Source organism: Pithys albifrons, chromosome 2 (genome assembly GCF_047495875.1).
Source record: "Pithys albifrons albifrons isolate INPA30051 chromosome 2, PitAlb_v1, whole genome shotgun sequence".
In the NCBI taxonomy this organism is placed as follows: Eukaryota; Metazoa; Chordata; class Aves; order Passeriformes; family Thamnophilidae; genus Pithys; species Pithys albifrons.
Genome location: NC_092459.1, coordinates 40,316,510 through 40,340,643, shown reverse-complemented (window position 1 = coordinate 40,340,643; position 24,134 = coordinate 40,316,510). Strand labels below are relative to the sequence as shown.

The window sequence follows — 24,134 nt, the reverse complement described above, 5'->3', positions numbered from 1 at the left end:
CCCTGCAGGGGGGTTGGGACTAGATGATCTTTAAGGTCCCTTCCAATCCAAACCAACATATGATTCTTTGAATTACTCTTTTTTTGTTGCACCCAGTACATGACCTGCTTCTGCTATTAATTCCACATAGAGCTGAGTGAATAATGGAATTCCAACTCAGTTACTAAACAGAAAACTCTCCTCTCTTTTCTATTCAAAATAATATACCCAGTTGAACAGTTGTGCCTGGTAAAATGTAATTATTTGGCATATTCGGTATTTGACAGTGTTCAGTACAAGAGTCAAATCCATGACATTAAATTAAATTTTCTGAATATCTGGGTATTTTATTTATCTTAGGATTGAAAATTTTTTAATGCTTAAAAATCTGGAATCCTCTGGTTTAATGTGAACAGCAAGAAGCTTTTTGATGGAGGAGACAAGGTTTGGTGTAGGGTTTCTGTTGGTATTTTGAGAACAGCACACTAGTTCTTATTAATATTTTTTGGATATGCAGAATGAAATAAGGTTCCAAGGTAGAATGTGTTAGTGAAGGATCTGTTGGGGCAAGAATATGTTAAGTTGTCCAAGTTAGGTAAATATATTTACTATTTCCCTTCTTGAGGGGGAGTGAGAATAAATATTATGCTGTTTATACTATGTGGTATCACTTTACATTTCAAGCTCATTTCCCAGAAAGACAATCTTTTAAATTATTCTTGAAACTGAAGTTTCCTTCAGTCTTATGCTTGTTTTGCAATGATTACTAGAAGAAATTGGATATTTTTGTGTTTTCAGTTTCACACTGGTCAGCTTTCAAAATAAGATTTCCTATGTCAGAACTGGTTGTATTCTAGTATAATACTGTATTAGTATATACTCAGCAAGTTGTCCCTGAAATGTCTAAGGCCTTCCAAAAAAATCTGAAAAAAGCCCTGGCAGCATGCTTTTGTTGTAAGCATTGTCTTCCACTAATTTCTCTTATACTGCTCTTTGACATGTAAATTTCAAACTATGAATAGTGGACTGCATCTAAGTAATGAATTATTCTTATGGGTTTGAGGCTTCTCTTGCTATTTGAAATATTCACTATATTTGTTTGATGATGATAATAAAGACAAGAAACAACTTCTTTTGCTTCTGCATTTCAGGTTTAAAAGAAGCCATGGGAGCCTCAGGAGGACAGTGGGTCTATGTTAGTGATGCCCACGTTCAGGTGGTTCCAGAATCAAGAGTACTAAATGCACAAGCATATCTACTTTTTTATGAAAGATTATTACTATAATTCTTAACAATTTTATTTCAAAGATGGTAGCAGTTACTTAGTTTATCTTACTTAAAGCTGCAGTGGTAAGAGTACCTGTAAATGTTGTGCCTTTATCTTGTAGAGAATTTATGTGTTTGCTTTGAATCAGTCAAGCTATGACAACTATCTGAATAGTTCTCTTAAAGTATGCACTTTGCCAAACATTTAAAATTCCTGGGTTCATTAAAATACAGTACTGTTAGAATGTAAGATGATGTCCTATCCTACTGAGGTCTAGGGAAAGTTTGTTTTTGACTATAATAAAGATAATCTTTCACCTATAGTTCTAGAAGCGTTAAGTGCCTGGATTTGCTGGTGTACAGTAACAATACAGCGTATTTCAGTTTTCTGTGATCTAGTCCAGACCCTTCCCATCACTGGGTTGGATGTCAGCTCTTAAGATTCCTGCAAACAGGAACCTGCCAAATTGTGTCTCTTCTACGTTTAGTATTTGGAAAGCAAAGTCCTTTCAGAATGGAGTAACAACAGCTGTCTCTGGGTAATACTTCAGTGCACTTTCCCAGTAAGAGCTGGGAAAAGACTGGGAAAGATGATTTCTACTAAGTGACAGTGAATCTTCAGATACCCAGTATCCTTTCAGCTGTCTCCAGCTGGCAATGGTATAGCAATGTGCTCCTGTTTCAATATAAATATATACTTGGTGTGCATATGTATATCCTCTGAGATATATACACACACCATAAATCCATCAATTTATCTATCTAGTAGGAAAGTTATTTGCAAATACTTCTGTATTTAGTAATTTTTCAGCTTCATAATTATGACAATGTACAGCATATAAGCTTGTATAAGTATGGAGTTTAAGCATAACTCAGTAAATTCTGTTACTTTTGGTTCCAAACATGAATTTGTTTAAGTGTTCCTGAATACTTTTCTCACAGGAGTAATAAACTATAAATTATTTTTGCACTGTGTGTGTGTTGGACAGTAAATGATGCCTTTTGCCCTCTGATACATGTCTGGACATCCTTTTGTCAGCTGCGGGGGACAGCAGGTGTCTTAGTGGCAACTGGTTTCTGTAGAGTGTTTGACTGCCCTGGTTTCAGTTGTTACTTCTTTTGGTAATTTCTCATTTCCATCCTGGAGAGTAACAGATTAATTTGAAGGTCAAGATCTGATAACCACTTTGAAGTTATGTGGTAATTAATTTATTAACAAGCAGTTACTTAAATACAAATTACTTCTGTAACAGTTCCATCCTGTCTTACTTGCTCTTTGGTACAGAAAAAACTATGGTTTTTGATTGCTGTGTTCCTTTTTATGGAGATGTGGGGGTTTGTGAGAAAGCATGCTGCCCCTATTGCTGTCTCTCCCCATGTGTTGTCAGACCGACCTGCCTGCCTGTCCTGTTCTCTAGTTCTGTTTCAGAGCTTCACCCCACCTGCATGCACTCCTTTGCATAAAAACCCAGCACGACCTGCCACAGTTGCATTTGCTCAGACTGCTGAAGTGTGTTTTACAGTCACATTACTTGCACATCCTTGTGGAGACACTAAGAATTGTTAAGCCATATCAGCTGATAATGCTGATGAGCCCCTGGTTGCAAAGGATTTTATTTTCCAAAGGAAAGCTCCTTTGTTTAGGCTGCAATTAGACTATGCATTTTGGCCAAAACAGTAATTTTTTCCTTCCACAAATTGAAATTGTTTCAGTCTACCCAAAAGTAGTAAAACTCAGAGAAACCAAGCAGTCAGCTTTAGACATCTGTATTCCAGCTGACCACATCCTAACCTGAGTCTGCACTAAGAAAAAAAAACAAAAACCAATGTTTAGGTAAGAGTTGGTGGAAGTACCTTAATTCTCTTTTAGCTTCTTATCTTCCCATACCCTTCATCTACCTACACACTCACCTTCCTCCTCATTGTAGACAACTGAGCAAAACTCAAAATTAGCTCTGGGTAACAGTCATAGCAACTAAGTTTCATTCTGCTACATAATCTTGCTAGGAGGGCACAGATGCACTGCATTTCCTCCACTTTAAAGCAGACAGACTGACCAGCTAAGGCCTCACATTCCTCACTTTGCTGACTTGTGTAAAATTAATGAACTTAAGTACCTGTATTGATCTCCTTCTTTTTGCCTAGAACTGCCTCCCTAGACTGCAAAACTAGGAGAGAAACAGAACAAGGTTCTTAATCTGTTACTTTTTATGTTATTTTCAGGAAATTCTTGGGCTGGTCTTCACTTCTTTTTAAACGGAGTTTACAAACTGTTTGGACCACTGAAATTTTCCCAAGTGGACATACTGACTAGGATGCCATAAAAGATGCTGGCAGGATTATCTCATTAACAGCCAGGGAACATTTCCTTGTATTAATTTATTGAACATGGTGAGAAAGTGACATGGAAAAAAAGCCAATGCCTTTATCCAAGATAGCCAGCATTGTTCCTTCTGGATGAGGTTTTGTGAGTTGAAATGAAAACTGTGTTAGCAGAAGCTCTAGTAAGCTCAGAGTCAGGAACTGGTACGAAAATATTATAGAAGGAAATATTCTCTAAAAATGAGGGCAATACGTGAAGCTGTGCCTTCAAAATGAAAAATGATGACTAAATGCAAGATGTCATACACAAATTTAGATGCGAGTCACAGTGTGATTTAAGACATAGGTTTGAGAGGGTTTGGGTGTAAAATTTGCCTCCAAAGCAACTGATTGTACATAAATGTGCATATTTAAGACTTACTATAATTAAAAATCAGGAATTGCAAAAGAAGCTCAGAGCATTCTGGGAAAAGAGGGGTGTACATCCTGTGTGTGCTAGAATGTTAAATATGATTCTGTAGTCTAGGAACTTGTAGTTTCCTGCAACTGCCAGATGTGTGCACACTATTGAAAAGCTACGTGTTTTCAGAATCATAGAATCGATTGGGTTGGCAAAGACCTCCGAGATCATCAAGTCCAACCCTTGGTCCAACTCCAGTCCATTTACCAGATCATGGCACTCAGTGCCACGTCCAATCTCAGTTTAAAAACCTCCGGGGATGGTGAATCCACCACCTCTCTGGGCAGCCCATTTCAATGCCTGATTACTCTCTCTTTAAAGAATTTAAGTGAAGAGCTTGAAAGTTAAAGACTCTCCTTACAGTATATTATGTTACCAACCAAAAATCTTTTCAGGCCTACTGCATCTACTCTTACAGAGCAACACTGTGCTTTTGTGGTCCCCCACCCTGGGAAAGCACAGTGGGAGAAAGCACTGTGGCCTGCATCTTCATATGGAATAGCTTAGAAATGGCTTTCTCTTCATACCACCCTTCTCTGCTCACAAGGGCACTGCTGTCTTTCTTCATCAGTCTCATCTTTTATGTTTTCAGGGTCTGCATAATAGTTTGTGTCAATGTCTTTCCTTTCACTGATCCTTAACCACAATCTAGTGGTTCCCAGTCCCATCACTTGCGTTCAGTGAACTCACAAAGCTCTCACAGGAAGAGCTGCTGTAGCTTCAGTCTGGCCTGTCCCTGCACCACATGGCTCTGCCTGCAGACTGCAGTACAGGCAACTGAGAAAAGCTGTGACTCCTGAGCAGCTTTTTGCTGACCAGTCAAAGACAGTGCTTTTAAAACAGAAAGAATGCAAGTTAAATATTCCCTCAGTCATCAGTAAGTAAACCTTGATTTGCATAAGGAAAATTGGAACCCCTACAAAAATTTCCCCAAACAGAGACATCAGCAGAGACCGCTGCATCACCTAAGGAGTTAGTACAGATTGTAAGTTTTGTCTCCTCAGAAAGAACTTAGTTGTCTTTGGATTTATATATAATTTATGCCAAATGTGGCAGAAAGTGATGGGGAATTTTATTATACTAACCTAACACCAATACATGTACAGACATCATGTTTGCATAAGTCTGTTCTCCTAAGAAAGGGCTACAAATAGTGGTGAAGGAAAAACAAACCCTGAACTTTGCTACCCAAAATGTACACACTGTAATTGCCTTTGTTTAGAAAATTAAATCCACGCAGTCTGCCAAACCTTCCTCCCTTTCCCCATCTGCACCCTCTGTGTGTATCAATGAAGTGCTCTTGCTTATGGATTTCAAGTGGTAGCAGGTGAGAGTGGTTTATAAATTCATTAAATGGCTGAAATGTCTTAACTTCACCATTTGCTTCTCTTTGGACTTCTTTTTTATACTAACACAAACTGAATCATAAGGGAACACGAAATTAATGCATCTACATTCTCAAACCATTATAAAAATCTTACTTGAACATATTGGTAACAAAACAGGATTGGGAAAAGAATAATTTCTTGAGGAGAAACTCTAAGATGTATTAAAATGGGAACAAACAAAGCATTTGAATACAACTCTTTTGTTAGCAAAAAGTAACAAATCCAATTTTAACTGAAATAGCACACCTCAGAAAAACAGCTTTACAGGAGCCCTTATTAAAAAAAGATTTGATATTCCTCAGTTTTCAATAGCTGGACACTCTTTTGCTGTACCCTGCACACATTTATGCATCTGTACAAAGATTTATATATCTATGTGAAAGAAATGCCACTAATTTTTGGTACAACTATTTCAATTTAATTATTCTAGAATGGATTATTTTTTCCTCTGTATCTATTTACCGTGTCTTAGGCTGTCATTCTACCTGTTGGTGCCTCTCCTGTTGGTATATAAACAAACTGCAGAAATGCTGGGAAGTGATTGTTTAAAATGCTTCATAATCTGTTTTTTTGTAAAGAAAGATTATACAATATATTTTCAGATGGATGTGTGTGTGTGCAAGTCAAAGCACTTCCCTTGCACAAGATTATGTAAAAAGTACAAGTGAACGTCTATGTTACAACATTTGGAATGCATTGCAACTACTTCAAGGCTATGTGGTATACATTCCACTGTAAACTTAAAAACACTTCTGTCTTCATGCATAGCAGTAGAAAAACTAACTTTTTAAGTGTCAAGAATGTTTCTTATATCTGTGGCAGCTTCCAATATTTTTCTAGTACTGCTTTTGAAAGAAAAGAGAGAAGCATTTGCTTTGAGTAGGTTTATGACTTTTTAACAGTGACCTCATTTCTTTGCTAGGGTAGGCAATATTTTGGGTTTGAGCTGTGTAACCTGGGGATCACTGTAGTGAACTCTGTAACAAAACCACCAAGTGCATGTCTGCCATTCCCTGTTTAGCCATTCCACAGAGCTGAGTTCTGATTCTACTGTCATTTATGCATAGGAATAATCCCTGATATGTTCATGTATGCCTGCACTTTTACAAAAGACAGTCTAAGTAATCAAAACCCCCCTGTCACTGAGTGCAAAATGCTTGTGAGCAATAAATCAAGCATGTTGAAAGTTTCATCTTGTTTTCATTCATTTCCTTTTTTTCATATGTTTGAACCAATAGTCTGACTCTGCTCAGCAGGTATTTAAATAATAAATAGTAGATTTAGAATTTTACTACAGTACTGATGCATGGTACATTTTATTTGTAGCTTTCTAATTGCAAATATTACTAAGTAAACAGGGTCTTACACAAACTGTATTTAAAAAACAAACACAAGTCTGATCAGTTTTTGACTCTATCCTAGGTGCTTTAACAAGTTTCTCAGAGTAAAGCTGCCATTTTTCATCTATTAATTTTGGCTTTTCATCTGTTATATATTATTTGACAAACATGTAAATAAAACATCCCGTTTGGAACACTATATTGTTTAAAAGTATTTTTTTCCTTTCATCTTGTATCACAACATTACTGTCCTTGAACACTGAAGCTACACCGCTTGTTTTCCCTGCCTTGCCATCTGTGGCACGGGCGGTCCCGTGGTGTAAAGGAGAGCACTCCAGACTCCAAATCCCAAGGACCTGCCTTCCAGTCTCAGTGGGGACCGTCCCCTGCCAGTTCAATGCCTCCCTGCCATCCCATCCCGTCACATCTCGGATGCTCAGCAGGGTCAGCCCCGGTTAGTACCGGGTGCTGTGACAGTCCTGAGGACTTCCCTGTCGCTGTCCAAGCTCGCTCGGCCGTGGCAAATGGACCTCAGCACTTAAACAGTGGGGCCAGTTCTGCGCACGGTGTGCCCCACCTAAAAAATCCACTGCGCAGGCTGGAAGGGCACACCCACGTGGGGAGAGCCCCGCCCAAATCTTCGCTCCTGAAGTTTGGCCATACAGACATCTGTGACACGGGTCACAGATTAGTGGACAGTTTGTTCCCTTTTTAAGAACTGAGTCCTGTAATTCTGAGAGAAGAGCACAGGACCAAGAGTGGGGCTCCCTCGCAACCCGTTTCAGTACTGGCTGAAAACCTGCCCATCCGCGAGCACAACTCCAGGGTTTCAGCTGGAATGTGGTTCCCTATCACACCAGTCAACACTGGACAGACTTAAAACTACCGTGGCACTTCTGTCCATGGAAAGCCTTCTCGATCCTGTCACTCCTTGTGACACAGAAAGGGAATTCAAATAATAGTAACTTGTAGCATAAGTGGCACCGACAAATCTAACAATGAAACCCTCAAAGTTCCTTGAATCTGTTGATTTTCTGTAGAGTTACAGAAGGTAACCTACTCTGTTACTCCATGTGGGCGCTAATGTTACTTTTATGCCAGGATCTGAAAGATTGTAGATGTTCTAGGCGTGTACCCCCAGGACGCTACAGGAAGGGAAGGCAGTGATCACAGCGCTAAGTGATGTGCCAGCTAATGAAAATTCCTGTTCCACACAAAGGAATTGCAACCACTCGGTCCTTGTCTACAGAATCACCCCCAGTGTCGGTACAAGACTTGTTCACCAAGGCCAATTTTGGCTTATTTTCATAAACTAAACTAAAAGGGAAAGTTCAAGGTAGACCTCACAATAACTTAAAAGTTAATCTGGACATTCAAAACCAAAATTCCTTGGGAGAATTATCCTGCTCCACGAACGCTCCAGATACACATACACGGATCTGACTTGGAACGCTAACACTCTGCAACACTTCAAGTTAGGTATTTCAGTGTAGGATCGCTGTCCAGAGTCTGCCCACTTATATCCTTACACACCACCTTTACAGACTTCATGGCGCTCCACCCTCCGCACTGGAAACACTGCCTGACCACCAGCTGCCTGCGAAGGGCTGACGAGCTTCCCATGGGTCTCCTCACACGAACGCAGCTGGGTCGGTGATTCCCGCTGGCTCCGTCCCCGTCTTCCTTCCCGCCCCGCCCGGCCTTGGCTGCCATGGAGCTGAGCCAGCGGCAGACCCTGCGCGGCTGCCCGCAGTAAAGATGGCGGCGCTGCCGCTCGCACCGGGGGAACGGAAAAGGGAAGCACCGCCCGCGAGCCCTCAACAAAGATGGCGGGGCAGGCGTCCTCGTATGGCAGGCGCGGGTCAACACCGTTACGCTCTTCATTTCCGGGTGAGCGGCAGCGGGCGCCATATTGTCTTGTCCGTGAAGACGAGGAGTGAAAGCGGGGGCAGCGCGGCCGCGGAGCGGCGGCACCGGCGGCGTTGGGAGGCAGGGGAGAGCGTAAGTAGGGGAGCGGGCTGCGCTCGCCAGCGCTCCCGGGGGGCCGGCGGGTGTCGCTGACCCGATCTTCCCCTTCGCTCCTCCTCCGCCGAGCCGAGTTGGGAGGGCGCTGCGCGCCGCGGTGGCAGCGGCAGCGGCAGCAGCAGCAGCAGCAGCAGCAGCTGCTCGCTGGGCGTGAAGAAGCGGCGGCCTGGACGAGAAGGGACGAGCCGAGAGCCGCTCGCCCTCCCCCGCCGCCCGCCTGGGGGAGGGGGAGAGGCGGCGCGCTGCGCATGCGCGGCGAGTGCGCGAGGGGCCGGCGGGGACCCCCCGGGAGCCCCCAGACCCCGCGCGCCGCCGCCACCCTCCCCCCCGGGGCTCGGGGCGCGCGCCTTGCCCGCACTGCGCATGTCCCGCGGCCGCCACGGCGCCGCCACCGGGAGAGGCCGATGCGGAGCGCGCGGGCACGGCGGGGATGGCAGGGATGTGAATCCCGGGATTCGGGGATGCCGGGAGCGCGCGCGAGGCCCCGCCGCCCCGAAGGAGCGGGGAGGGTCGGCTTGGTTTAGTCAGTAACCTAGTTAGGGAAGCAACATGTGCACTGGGATTTGCTGGCTGTGTCAGCACCGGCTCCTGCGGGTGAAGTGTATTTGTGGGATATTTGTGCTGTTTCAGGGCTTCGTGGCCGTTCCTGTGAATTCGTTCCACTGGAGGGCTCCAGAGAACTAAAATTAACAATATCCTCACACGCAGCAGCATTTTTAAGATACTCGAACCTGGTTCAGCAGCTTGGCAAATGCAGGGGGTGTTTTTAAACGGGTCCTCAAACAGGTCACGGGCTTGGAAGACTTTTTGTTTTCAGTTCTTCTCCACGGAAGTTCTCTGTACTTCTTTAGACAATCCCAAAAAGTTGTTAAAGTGAAGTTTGGTGGGATGTACTAGGCTTTACAGTTAAGGATGGGGCCATAGAAATGGTCGGATTGCTGGAGCCCTTCTCCTATGGAGACAGGCAGTGAGAATTGGGATTGTTCAGCCTGGAAAAGTGAAGGCTCTGTGAACACCTTATTGAGGTCTTTCAGTACTTAAAGGGGGCCTATAAGAAAGATGGGGAAAGACTTGTTACCAGGGCCTAGGACAAGGAGCAACAGTTTTAAATGGAAATACAGCTTTAGACTGGATATAAGAAAGAAATTTTTATGATAAGAGGAGTGAGAGAGTGGAATGGGTTTCCCAGAGAAGTTATACACACCCCTTGATTGAAAATGTGCAAGAGCAGATTGGACATTGCTTTCAGCAACCTTGTTTTGTGCATGTTCTTTGCAAAGACTAGATGGTCTTTGAAGGTCCCTTCCAACCCAAACCTTTGGCTGATTCCATGGTGTGCACCCCCAGCTGAAATTTACCGGGTTTCTGTAACAAATCACAGGGTTCAGCCACCTTGGTTGTTGCTCATTTCTTCTCTTACAGTTATACCTGCAAATGTTTTCAAGGAAACAGGCTTTACTGGAAGGTGTAGGAGCAAGTGTTGCCCTAAAGGATTTATTTTAAGGCAAAGGGTCAGTTACCTTTCAAAGATGGGGAACTGTGGTCTTCAAAATGTAAGGCATGTCTGCCGGCAGACAGTGTTCAAACATCATTTCACAAAGACAGGGTTACAATACTAGTCCAGCCAAATAGCTGGATTGTTGGTAGGAGTTACAAACCCCTTTTGAATTTTGAAGTCAAGCTGCACTAAAGGTGGTGCCTCTTGTGAGAGTGACATGCTGCAGCTCCCCTGACTCTGGAAGAGAGGACTGAGAGCCTTGGCTTTGTCCAGGGCCAAGTCAGTAGGATTAGTGACCATTCAGTGACAAATCAGAAGAGAAGCTTCCCGAGTTATTTGGTGAAGCAGTAAACCTGTTATCTCTGCTGTTACGCCATTACAAGACTTCCTGTATTGTCCTTGTCCCATGGGACATGCAAGCTCCTGCTCTGGTAAGAGTGGTTTCCCCTCTCTTGGGCTCAGAGGTGTTGTAGGGCTGGAGAGTCCACAAATTTCTTGTAGTTCCGCAATTTTATGGGGGATAATTTGTATGAGCTGGAGTGGTAGAGTGGAGTCATAACCACGTTTGATTTTTAGTTAAATGCAGGATTATGCAGAGATACTGTGGAGACACAAGTGTCCAGGCTCACTTCTTTTCATGGCTGAGGTTTGTGGTGATTGTAAGTCCGACTTTGGTGGCAGATAACATTGTGGTTGTTGTTATTAAGCATTCTTAACTTTCATCACTAGCTGATCCCTCTTCACTAAGTGATAACTGTATTTGTCATTGGGGGTAATACCTGCTCATGACTAGAGAGGAATAGTCGTTGGCTTATGTTGTTATTGGTACTATAAATGTTTTGTGCAGAGCATGTTCATCATGGAGGAGGTCGCAGATGGACAGTTCACTTACTGGGGGGGGAAAGCAATGCTGTGTTACAGGGCTAATTGAAACTGTAGCATCAGGACTTCCAGTGCAATGATACATGAAAAGAATAATTCAGATCAAGACTTTTTTTTCTTCCCCCCAAACAAAATGGAGCTTTTTACTTAAACTACTCAAGTTATTATGATGTTCCTGTGGTAATAAATATTTAGCAGTGGGTTTGGTGCTTTATGGTAATCAGAACATGTGTTTGTTCTTATTTGAAATACAAAAAATAAGTAAATGGTACATGACTTGTCAATATCTGGTCCTTTTGTTAATTTTGAAGAGTTGGCTTCAGCTCAGTGGATATATGGATTTAAGTTTGAAATAACAGACCTTGGATGCTGTATTGCTCACATGGCTCACTGAAGATGATTTCACAGTACTTTTTTTTTTTAATTTGGTCTTTGTTCAGTCTCCTTCATCTTGGTAGCACTGTAAATATTAATCAGATGTGCTGATGCATGAACCAGGTTCTGGAAGACTTCATAGATGACTACCAAGCAGTTTTCATCAATTCTTTTTCTGCTTTTGTATTTTGGATCTTGGCTACTCATTTGGAAAGCCTCTGTTCTTCAATCTGAGAAAGAACAGTTCTGATATTAAAAAAATTAGGTGGAGTAACTGAAGTTGACTTCCAGCATTTTAGTGATAGACAGCTGTAAATAGGCTGGGAGGATTTTACACGCTTTTTGTTTGGAGTCTGTTAGCAAGACATCAGCAGGCACATTGATGCAGAATCTGGTTCTCAGGAGGAGAAACGATGCATAGTATCTGGACATTAAATGCCTGCAACGATTTTGGGTGGTGCTGTAGATTATGTATCGAAGTCTTTACCAAAAAAATGTGCTGGGTGAAACAGAGTAGCAGGACAGACAGTTAACTTTAACTTTTTCTGATTTATGGCAGACTTAACTCACCATAAATATTTAATTTTCTAATCAGCATCTGAGTTCATGTAGTAGTGAATATTAATTCTCCCAAATAAAATAAAAGCTGGTGTGCTTTTGTCTGAGTCATGGTTTGCATTTCCTCTGACTCTGTGTGTCTGTAGCCTCTCTGTAGTAACTTCTGGGGTTTGTTCCTGTCTGAGTGCATAGGATGCAGTGCTTTTCCACACTCCCAGATCTTTTCAGCTTCAGAGGTGTTCTGGCTTACCTGGGTCTCCCATGTCAAGACCACCAGCTGATAATTCTTGTGACACCCTTTCTGGATTAAATTTATCTTCTTGGAAGGATGGCTCCCTTGGGTATATGAGGCCATTTTTCCATTGCAGTTCCCTCTTCAGCCATACCTGTTATGTGTGGTTTCTTACAGGAAAGTAGCCTTTATTCCAGTGGCACAGTCATGGAAGAAGTGCTCATTTTACACTTCCTTTCAGTTTCAAGTACACTGAGATAGATGTTCTTGGAATGTGTCCTTTGTTGACTTCAGATTCCATCTCAGTTGGTTATTGATGATAACCTGATGAGCTGCTCTATGTAATTCCATGGGAGAAACATGAACTGTTGGTGTTGTATCCCTAGAGTATTTATCCACTAGTCCTTCCAGCCTCACCTGTGATGTCTGTGTTATCATGGCCCTGTTGAAGCAATAGCACAGTAGCAGGAAGGGGAGGAGGGGGAACAGCCCTCAAGCAACACTGTTGTGCTGGAACTCTTGGAGGTGCTGGTCTGATCCCTGTCTTTCTGCCAACTGCTTTGCTCCAGGTGTGGTGAATGTATGGTTTGATTTATCCTGTTTGCAAGTGAACAGTTCCACAAAATTGATCATGGAAATTCATCATAAGCCTTCAATCACTGTGCAAAAACTCCACAGCGCCAATACCAACTATCTTGAATGAAAGGAAAAGGCCTTACATTAGAGTAAGGTGCTCACGTGAAAGATCTGTGTATTTCAGGGAGCTCTGCTTCTAAGACATCTCTGTTTTCCTTTAAATCCATGTCCACAGAGTATGTAATCCTTGTGAGATCCTCCTCAAGGTGTGTCATATGGATGACTTCTGCAGTCTGGGAATTCTATAAAGACCATCAGAGACTGATGTGTCTTTGCTACTTGTGTTGTCTTAAGCTCACACCAAAAGATTACCTAGCTAATTACACTGATTATTTAATATTAATTTGTTTCAAAACCAGTACTTGCAGTTTAGTACAAACGAGCACTCTTACCTCTTGAAGTCTTTCCCTTCAACTACTCTGTAGAGCTAAATATAGTCAAAAAGTCATGGCTCCGCTGGCAGGTTCTCTTAGAGGAGGTGGGACATCTGCTTGTTTGGTGTTTTTTTACTGGATATGTGACCTACGAATTGAGTATCAAAAAAGGGTGTTGTCTTTAAACTCTGGGGTGCCAAGACTGGCTGTGTAGGGCTGCTCCCAGTGTGCATGATGGCCTCCAGTTTCAGCTTCTTTGTTTATTTAATTAATGGATACTTCTTTGCTAAAATGGAATGCCTGTTTGGAATGCCTGCAAGACAAGATCTTTAGTCACCAGAAAAACTTCTGCAGCTCTGTATTAGAGCTCAGTTTACAAGTAAGGCTTGTCAGGCCATCTTGTATTATATATTAACCTGCTCTTCAGGAATGATGAGTCATGTGATCAGAAAAGTGATCCAACAGCCTCCCCTCAGCATCAGAAAGCACTTGATTATTGGCTGTGGTTCTGTAGGTTCCAGAGTCATTAGTCCACCTGTCTACAGGGCTGAATAAACCAGACTGCCAGATCCTGAAGATCTGGTTGAATTATGTTGATATCTGATGTAGGAGTTCCTAACCTTCATATCTTCAGCTCATGACACAGCAGAAGGTGCTTGCCACTCTCCTAGAGACAGCGTGTCCTGGGCTGTCTCCGGATTTCTTGGGAGTTGAGGTAGTCCAGCTTCTAACAAATATCTTACTTAATTTCATCTTTCAAAGAATACTCTTTTCTCATTGCTAAGATATTTCCTTTCCAGGAATTTCCTGGAAAGTCATTCAGAATCTGTCTCTGCTACTGAAGCTGCTGATGTGTGAGGTATTCTGTGTAGTTTGGATGTTGTGTAACATATTGGTAAGAAGCACAGTGCCACAGTGATGAGAATTTCTTAGGAGTAGCAAGGAAGTGTCTGCAGGATGTGCTCATTTGGACAGCTAGGTATGGTAACTTGTCTTTCTGGTGCCTTTCTGAAGCTGAGTGGACTTCCTAAGTCTCTGTGCCTCTTGTCTTGCACTAGTTGCATGTATTGGAGCAATTGAGACTGTCCATTATCTGTATTAAATTTTATTTAGGGACAGATCTTGATTATCTTTGCAGAGGAAATTTCTTGTTATTTTTCAGTTCTGCTGCAGCTCATGTCGTAGGCTGTGGATGTGGTCTATCTGGACTTCAGCAAGGCCTTTGACACTGTCTCCCATAATATACTCCTGGAAAAGCTGGTAGCCCATGGCCTGGACAAGTGTACCCTCTCCTGGATTAAGAGCTGGATGGAGGGTTGGGCCCAGAGAGTGCTGGTGAATGGAGCTGCATCCAGCTGGCGGCCAGTCACCAGTGGTGTTCCCCAGGGGTCTGTATTGGGTCCAGTCCTGTTTAACATCTTTGTTGATGATTTAGTTGAGGAGATTGAGTCCATCATCAGCAAATTTGCTGATGACACCAAGTTGGGAGGGAGTGTCAACCTGCAGGAAGGCAGGAGGGCTCTGCAGAGGGATCTGGATAGACTTGAGAGATGGGCTGATTGCAATGGGATGAAGTTCAATAAGGCCAAGTGCCGGGTCCTGCACTTTGGCCACAACAACCCCCTGCAGCGCTACAGGCTGGGCACAGAGTGGCTGGAGAGCAGCCAGGCAGAAAGGGACCTTGGAGTACTAATTGACAGGAAGCTGAACATGAGCCAACAGTGTGGCCAAGAAGGCCAATGGGATCCTGGCCTGTATCAAAAATAGCTTGGCCAGCAGGACCAGGGAAGTGATCCTTCCCCTGTACTCTGCGTTGGTGAGGCCACACCTTGAGTACTGTGTTCAGTTCTGGGCCCCTCAGTTCAGGAAAGATACTGAGGTGCTTGAGCGAGTCCAGAGAAGAGCAACAAGGCTGGTGAAGGGACTGGAGCATAAGTCCTATGGGGAGAGGCTGAGGGAGCTCGGATTGTTTAGCCTGGAGAAGATGAGGCTTAGAGGTGACCTCATCACTGTCTAGAAGTACCTGAAGGGAAGTTCTAGCCAGGTGGGGGTTGGTCTCTTCTCCCAGGCACTCAGCAATAGGTCAAGGGGGCACGGGCTTAAGCTCTACCAGGGGAAATTTAAGTTGGATATCAGAAAAAAATTCTTTCCAGAGAGAGTAATCAGGCATTGGAATGGTCTGCCCAGAGAGGTGGTGGATTCACCATCCCCTGGAGATTTTTAAACTAAGATTGGACGTGGCACTGAGTGCCATGAACTAGTAAATGGACTGGAGTTGGACCAAGGGTTGAACCTGATGATCCCGGAGGTCTTTTCCAACCCAATCGATTCTGTGATTCTATGACTCTACAATAAGGCATGTAAGGAAGATAGTGTCTCCAGAAGAACAAGCAGGCTTTCTTGCCTGTCATTTGCAGGACTGCACCTCACTCCCTAAGACTCCCTCTCTGTTGAGAGGTCAGAGCATCGTTACCTCTGCACAAGCACTGTTGAACTGGGTAACAGGTGTCATGAGCCCACAGTATTGAAACTGCCAAGGCGGAGTTCTCCGAGGAATCTGAGTCAGTCTGTCAGTGCTCAAGGTCTGTTGGGGGCCTTGCCATGACAATGGCCCTGTCATTGACATCAGTGGGCAGTGAACTGCAGGGGCCATCACCAAGCACTGTGCCTTTGGGAAATTCTGAGGAAACCATACTCTTCTTGACAGGGTGCATTCTCAGTGGTGTCAAAATCTTAATTTACTTCAAGATAACTGTGTTTTTTGCAAAGTGCTGGGGGGAATTTCCTGTAATTAAAGGTGAGCTTGTGAATTACCACTGAAAACTGTTTACTGGTAAGTACCTCTACTTGTAAGCTTTTCAGTGTATGGTGTGTCTGGACACATCATACAACTATACTGGAAAATATCTTATGCAAACAAATAGGGTGAAGGAGTTGCCTCTTTTTCCTAAAAGAACACATTAACACTGAGAGTTAATCTGTAGCTGCGATGCAAGTCAGTCAAGGAGAGGAGTGGAAAGGTGCCTTTTAAAAAATCTTTTCTTGCTCTGTGTTTTTACCCGACAAAAAGTTAGGTTAAATACTGAGCAGAGAGTTTGACATCAAGTTTAAATTTTTTCTGAGTGCTGTTGGCTCTCAGAAGTTGCTGGAGATCAAGGTAAGTCCCATCTGTGTTGCTCTCTCAGCTTTGTTGTCAGCGGAGGAGCTGCCTCAGCATCCTCTCAAGGGTGACAGTTTTCCTACCAGTAATTTGCTTTAATAAAACTTCAGCACATCCTGGTCTGGCCTTTGAATAGATTTTTTTCTTTTTAAATATCACGCAAAAGAACTCATTTCAGACCATGTTTGCTCTTATAAACTCCACCAAAATTTTGAGATATCACATGAACTTTTCATGGTAAGTTAAGTACCTGTAACTGAAATTAAATGCAAGTCAGTGGACTGTTTTGCTCATGTGATTGTGCTTCTGTATAAAACAAAAAGAATCCTGAATTGGCTTCTGTTTCTTCATTGGTAAACAGATTCTTAATAGATTCAGGTTCCTGGTCTGTGATCAGACATCAGGGAACAGCTCTTGAAGCACCAATAAATGTTCTTTTGTTTATTTGTGTTTGCTAGAGAGAGAGAGAAAGCAAAAAAGGCCATGTCCAATTGAATTGATAGAACAGCTAACTAAAAAACCTTAACCCATCATCATAAAGGAGGGTAATAGCTGCATTTTCCTTTGTAAGTAGATACCTGTAAAGTGGATCCATTCTTTGAACCTGTTTGCTTCACAACCTGTTGTGTGCAGTGGTGATGTCAGAATCAGTGTGTCTTAATGGCTTCTCAGTTGATGTTCCCCTCTGCTGGTATCTTGCTAATGTTTGAATTGATTAGATTTTAGCCAGAATTCATCCTTCCCTCCCCCCACCCCCTTTCAGTGGAAAACAAAGTTCGTTTCACTGCGATTTGGATGCTCTGCTGTATATTTGGCCTTGTGTCACTAGTGGGAAGGGTGGTCCCGTGGTGTAAAGGAGAGCACTCCAGACTCCAAATCCCAAGGACCTGAGTTCAAGACTCAGTGGGACCGTCCCCTGGCAGTTCAATGCCTCCCTGCCATCCCATCCCGTCACATCTCGGATGCTCAGCAGGGTCAGTCCCGGTTAGTACCGGGTGCTGTGACAGTCCCGAGGACTTCCCTGTCACTGTCCAAGCTCGCTGGGCCGTGGCAGATGGACCTCAGGACTTAAACGGTGGGGCCAGTTCTGCGCACGCTGTGCCCCACTTAAAAAATCCACTGCGCAGGCTGGAAGGGCACACCCACGTGGGGAGAGCCCTGCCCAAATCTTCGCTCGTGAAGTCTGGCCATACGTGTGTGTGTGTGTGTGTCTCGGCTTCGCGAACGCAGATTTGGGCAGGGCTCTCCCCATGTGGGTGTGCCCTTCCAGCCTGCGCAGGGGATTTTAGGTGAGGCTCAGCGTGCACAGAACTGGCCGCCCCACCGTTTAAGTCCTGAGGTTCATTTGCCACGGCCGAGTGAGCTTGGACAGTGACAGTGAAGTCCTCAGGACTAGAACCTACAGCACCCGGCATTTCCCAGGTGGTCTCCCATCCAAGTATTAATCCGGGGCTGACCCTGCTTTGCTTCCGAGATACGACGGGATCGGATGTCAGGGGGGCATTTAACTGCCTCTGGCCATACATACTAGTGGGAAATAGGGTTAGAGCTGTCAATTGTGTTTGGTGAAGCCGCTTTCTTTCAGGTGATGGCGATTTGAGAACTTTATAAGAAATTAAAGCTTGTTTATAATTCAGTGGCAGAATCCAAAATTAGTTTTGGCAATGCGTATTTTAATTATGTGAGAGAGGACCTGGAGATTTTTAAACTGAGATTGGACGTGGCACTGAGTGCCATGATCTGGTAAATGGACTGGAGTTGGACCAAGGGTTGGACTTGATCTCGGAGGTCTTTTCCAACCCAATCAATTCTATGATTCTATGACTTTGATTTTCTTTTCTCCTTTATTAATTACTACTTGTGTCTCAGGAAAATGTTTCTTGTCAGTCCAAGAGATTTCATCTGTTTCAAGCCTTCAAGTTACTGATTTGGTGGGGGAGAGGCATTGTTGGGTTTGGGTTTGTTTCCTTCCCCCCTGTCTCGGTACTGGGAGTGAATCCCTTGAAATGGTTTTAAAATTACTGAGAACAGGCTACATTTTCTTCACTGCATTTTGTGAGTCCTTTTTGAAGTAGTTTATGCCCTTTCCAGGCTGTGGCAATGAGGTTCAAAAGTATTTTGGTAACTCACATCTGGTTTGTTCATTATTGTATAAATTGGCTTGGGCTGTTCTTATTTTTGACATCCTTAAAATAGCATGACTAGCAGAGGAAACTGTCAGTGATGTCTGATGGGGCAGTACTGAAATTCTGCTGAAAAGTTGCACACTCAGTAAAGTATCACAAGCAGAATACAAAGTTAAATTAGTTTTATGTAAAAAAGAGTAACAACAAATAGCCTAAGTACTTGTTTATTTACCTTTCAGAACATGAGAACTGAAAAGGAAGAGCTAAAGCCAGGGCAGTTTCTGCCTCTGAAACTTAAAAGCAGATGAAATCATTAAACACTGCAGTGCTTAGCAAAACAATTTTTGAAGGCGATGAACCATCCTTAAATGCCAGTACCTTCCCTGTAGTAAGTGAAAAACAAATTGTATCAAGTACCTTTTTCATGTTTACTTTACAGTAGTTGGTGAAAACTTGGGGAAAAAAAATGCAGAAGAACAAGTGGAGAACAAAAAAGCAGGGGAGTCTGTTTCCCAGAAAATGGTGGTGTCCTGCTGTTCCAGGTCACCGTGTAGAGAGAGGCCTTAGAACAAACCCCCTCTGTTCACTGACTCTGAGCAGCGTGTTCTAAAACACATCATAAGTCTTCAGTACTAAAATATTTGAATACCTGCAATCTTCTCTTTTATCCTGTGTATGTTAAGGTTTTATAAACATTCTAAGATGCTAAATTTATTACTTCAATATCCAATTCCTGTTTCTGTAAGAAACATATAGCTCAATAACCAAGATGAGTTGAAATAAACAGAAAATTAGAAATACTTTTTGGCCAGTTTTCACGTGATATTTGAAAAAGGGCTTCTGCACTTATAGTTGCATAAAGAAGCGATGTCACTGCTCTAAGCATTTGTGTAGTACATATTTCTGATTAGTAAAGAACATCTTTACACTGCATTTGGTAATAAATCTGCATACTTGAAAGCCACCATGTTTTGTAGTTACTAACCTATGAAAAATCAACATTTCTTCTGGAAAACAGTAAAAGTACAAACGCAATACATAATTAAAAGTGTTCAAATACAGTTCGGAAACTAAAATTAGCAGTTTCAAATGGGAGTGATTTTAAATCAGTCTGCTGTGGATGTCATAAATTAAATTAATCAAATGTTGAAGTTCTTCATTGTGTTACGCTGTTGTTTCTGTGTTGTTATACTGTTGTGCATCAAAATAGAAACCAGCTTCATGCCTTGACCTATTGCTTTGCACTTCCCCACCTGATTTCTCTCTCTGGAATAGCAGTAAACAAGGTGAAATAATCTCCAGGGGAAGTTGGAAACTCTGGGCCATATTATGTTGCAGAGCATTGGAGAAGCAGAAATGTGTGCTAACAGCTGAAACCCAACTGCATTTCTTACTGTGGCTCTGAAGCTTCTGGCCTTCCAAACCAGAACAGACTCCTCCTAAGTGCCCCCTGGGTTTCAGGTCTGTGCTGACACCTGAGTGTGCTTGGGAGCAGCCCAGAGGAGTGCCGGGCGCCCCGGGGGTCGGGGCGGAGTGCCCCGGGGTCAGTGCTGTTCTCCAATGGGGAGATGGTGGGATCCTTCAGCACCCCTTCCCTGAGGAGTGGGCTTGGCCTCAGTGTCCTGGGGCACGGTAACTGGCTGACAGGGAAGCCAGGAAGGGAATGAATGCTGTTGCTGTCTGAGGTCACTGCCTGTCTTCTGTCTCTCTTGGTCACCATTTCAGATGCCAGCTGATGCAGCTGCAGTGTAATTTATCTCCCCCACAAAAATTATTTTAATACCTTGTAGGATAATAATACAGTTGCTGTCTTGAGTGCAGGTTATGCTGAGGAGGTGTGGAGGCATTTGTTACCTTAGACCTTCTTAGTCATCTAAACTAGTACTTCAGTTTGTCCATAGTGAGGATCAAGGCCCGAGAATAAAGAATTAAAGGCCGGAATACTAATGTCTGTTTGAGCTGAGAAACAGATACATCATTGTGTTAGCTGGAATATGTTAAAAAAAGTCGAGAAGCCCTAAGATTGTAGGACAGAGATAGAGTGAGTTCAGTAAAAATAAATCTCATCTCATCCTATCAAGTAAGTCTGTGTGTAGGAGGTTCCAATTCAGTTGAATTTGTAGAGGTGCTCTTAATATTGTTACACTTCTGTAAGAGAAATCAATATTTAACTGTTGAAAAATTTTTTTTGCCTTGCAAATCTGTCTCTTACATTGTTGGTGAAACAATTTAAACTCTTTGCTGAGTTTGTTGTAGTGTAATTCCGCAAACTTGTTGCAACATACCATGTATGAAGGTAAAAAAGTGCTACCAGAATTCTGAAATATGTTTTTCTTATTGCTAGTGTGTTTTAACAGCTAGAGACAAAGGGAGCAGCACCACGAGGCTGTGTGGTAGCCTTGAACCCCAATTGTTGCTACTTTAAGATGTAAACAAATTTATTTTGTTGTGGTGCTGTCAGCCTGTTTTGCATTAAGAGCATTAGTAGCTCCCTGTACACTCAACTGGTGTAAGAAAGTTGATTTCCGTACAGATCAAAATTTAAAAAAAGGCAAAATAAAGGGCAGTCCTCAACTATTAAATATCTGAATATCATAAAAATATTAATGAAATGGGACCCTCCAATACTTAGTTTGGCAAGAAAAGATAATGAAAATAATAAAATGTAAAGTAGTTTTTGCCCCGTGTTCCTCCTCTTGTCAAAGTTGATCTGCTGTTGTTTAATTCCCCCCTCCCCCAAAAGAGGCATTTGCAACTGAATTTTTCAGAGTTATCCATGCGTCATTTTTGTACAGTGTTGAAAGTAAGTGGTCTCAAAACAAAGGTGATCTACAGTTTTTACAGATAAAAGGTTTAATTTGACAGAAGTATGCGAAATACAAGCTTATGTTCCCCTCTGCGTGGCCCAGCACCCTGGATGTTCTGTCCAGCTCTTTGTGTTGGGCACTTCTGTAGCATGATGCTCTCCCTATGCAATCATGCACTTACTGGTATGAGTGGATGAGCACTGAGCACAAGATGCTTTTGCAAGATGGATCCACTGTAGTTGCTTTCTCTGTCTGTGGGCTGCGTGTCCTGCTCTGTAAGAGCTGCTGGGGTTACGTTCCTGAGTGGCCACCCAAGCGGTAGTGGCTGCCTTGAACGGGTGTGCTCTGAAGCAGACAGGCTCTGTTCATCTGCTCTGTATCACACTGGGCTGTGAGCCACGACTAGGTCTTATGTGCTGCTCCTGTGACCCCATGGAATGAATTTTTCTCTTTAAATTTGGAGTGTTTGAAACGACCTACATGGTGGATGTTTTAATAGCATGAACTCAAGGATTGTATGTTAAATTCCACGAGGGTGTATTCATTGAGAGAGAAGCCTCTTGAGAAGTTCTTAACAGACTGGGTAGGACAGAGGAAGTCGCACTTAGTGCATTCCTACCCATACTGTTTTTTTGGGAACAGATTCTGGAGTGAAGTGCTCCCATAACTGTGCCCAGTCTTTGCCTTCAGAAAAGCTGTTTGGAGCAATGTAGGTGGCTGCTCTCAGGTGCTCCATGGGTAGCAGGTCAGGTGTGCGCCGGAGGTACGAATGACTGGAACGAACTGGAATCCATTGCAGGCACACCTACCTGGACTGCTGTGCCACATAAAATTCTTGCAAAGCTTGTCCTGGAGCTTCCCTTAAAGCAGACTGTGGAGCTTTGCTGCCATCTGGACCTAGGGCTGCTGCTGCCTGTTCAGTGAGGATGTACAGCATGGCAAAAATTGGTTTCTCATAATTTTAGGGGACCATGTGGTAATTGTGCAGTCATATTTATTTTTCTTTCTCAGATTTGAAGGAATGTATTATTTAGAAATTATGATGAGCCTATACAAACCATAAAATGCATGTCAACACCATCTTGTACCTGTGCAGTTCTCCAGTGCAATCATTAACAATGTGTTTTACCATTTGGTGACTTCTGTCTTGCTTAACAGCCTTGCATGACACTTGTATAGAAGAGTACACATCTTCTCCCTAAGAAGCAGGCAAAGATACCGAGTAATGCCTTTTATATTTTGACTTGCTTTAAATTACATTTCTTGTCAGATGAGTTCTTGTCTTATCAACTTGTCATATCTCTCTTTGAACATCATTTTGTAGTTAATTTTGTTGCAAAAATACAGAAAGCATACTAGACTTCTGAAATCTTGCAGTAATATTTTCAGATATTCCTCTAAAGGGTGAGCCATTTCCTCCAGCTTAAAATATTAAGCCAGCATTGCTTCAGCTTGCTTTGCAAGGCTTAACTATAGCTGCAGTTATGTAAGTTTCAGTTATATGATATTTCATGGGCATCTATTTAAACATACAACTATTATTTTTAGTTGAAATATAGACTATATAAAGACTTAAAAGATGTGGGATCAAGGTGGACAACCTTGGCAGCAATGGCCTTTGAACCAACAGCAGTGGATGCAGTCATTTCAGCACCAGCAAGATCCAAGTAAGTATATGGAAAGCTTTGTGGATTAATTTTTTTAATATGATGTCATTAAAATTTTTGAATCTTTGTTACAGAACATGACTCATAGTTGTCCTTTTGTAGCTCCTCTCAAGATAATACATTTATGATGCTGTTCTGAACAGGAAAACATAGAAAACACACAAAATACACATTGATGCCAAATGCTTTCACACCATTAATATATAATATGCAAACTGGAGGCAAACATCCTGAGTTAACCTAGACAAATTATCAACATTTTACCAGTCACACAGATTGACATTTAGACTTCATTTACTTTTACGGAATCCCTGTCAGTTCTTTAGCCAAGCTGGATCGTTTATTTGAGCAAATCTGCTTTTCTATTCAGTACCTGTGTGGCAGAAGTGCTAATGCAGATATATACATATCTGTATATGTATATTATACAGAAAAACTCTCATGGGAAGACGAGTAGGATGTTTCGTTTAGGTCACACGGTGATAATCATAATCTCCTGTTTGGATTTCTTTTCCCCCACCAAAAACACCAAACACTTTAGACAACAGAACATAATAGACCTTGAACTGAGAATGAGATGACAACAATTCAAAATATCAAGAGACACAGAAAGACGGATAAAAGTGTTTGTTACTAGGGCAGAGTGATGAGGCACACTGGTTTTACTGTTACTTTCATTTCTGTTAAGTTCATGAGAGCATTTTCCTGGTTTGGTAATGGACAGAAGATACACTTGTGTTGGCATCTGAGAGTGCCATTTATTTATTTATAGTAGGAATGGCGGTAAAGAAAAAATGGGGGAGAGAACTGTAACATAAAATAACAAGAGTTATACAAAGAGTATACACTGAAAAATGTTTTTCTAAGTGTGTATCTTTCTTGCACTCAAATTTTGATTAATTTAAAGCTATGCATATTTATTTCTGATGTCAAAATTAGCTCACTTATGAAAAAATGCATGACTGCCACCCATTCAGTACTAATGTGAACTTAAAATAACCTGCCTTATGGCATTTTGAACATTCGTAAAGAAACTACT

General features: G+C 42.5%; 2 protein-coding genes across 4 annotated transcripts in view; both read left to right on the top strand.

Moving 5' to 3' along the window:
- The window catches only part of USP45 (ubiquitin specific peptidase 45), a 58,006-nt gene extending 51,052 nt beyond the window's left edge, over nt 1-6,954 (top strand). For both annotated transcript variants that reach the window (XM_071548800.1, XM_071548801.1), the window contains one exon: nt 1,131-6,954. In XM_071548800.1, the coding sequence (XP_071404901.1) occupies nt 1,131-1,264 (134 nt within the window). In that variant the 3' untranslated portion in view covers nt 1,265-6,954. The remainder of the gene's footprint in view (nt 1-1,130) is intronic.
- Nucleotides 6,955-8,646: 1,692 nt separating this feature from the next.
- Nucleotides 8,647-24,134, top strand: part of PNISR (PNN interacting serine and arginine rich protein) — a 29,984-nt gene continuing 14,496 nt past the window's right edge. Inside the window, exons 1-2 of one of the 2 annotated variants that reach the window (XM_071548798.1) lie at nt 8,647-8,756; nt 22,977-23,095. In XM_071548798.1, the coding sequence (XP_071404899.1) occupies nt 23,008-23,095 (88 nt within the window). In that variant the 5' untranslated portion in view covers nt 8,647-8,756; nt 22,977-23,007. The remainder of the gene's footprint in view (nt 8,757-22,976; nt 23,096-24,134) is intronic. The other variant, XM_071548799.1, reaches the window with a different exon arrangement.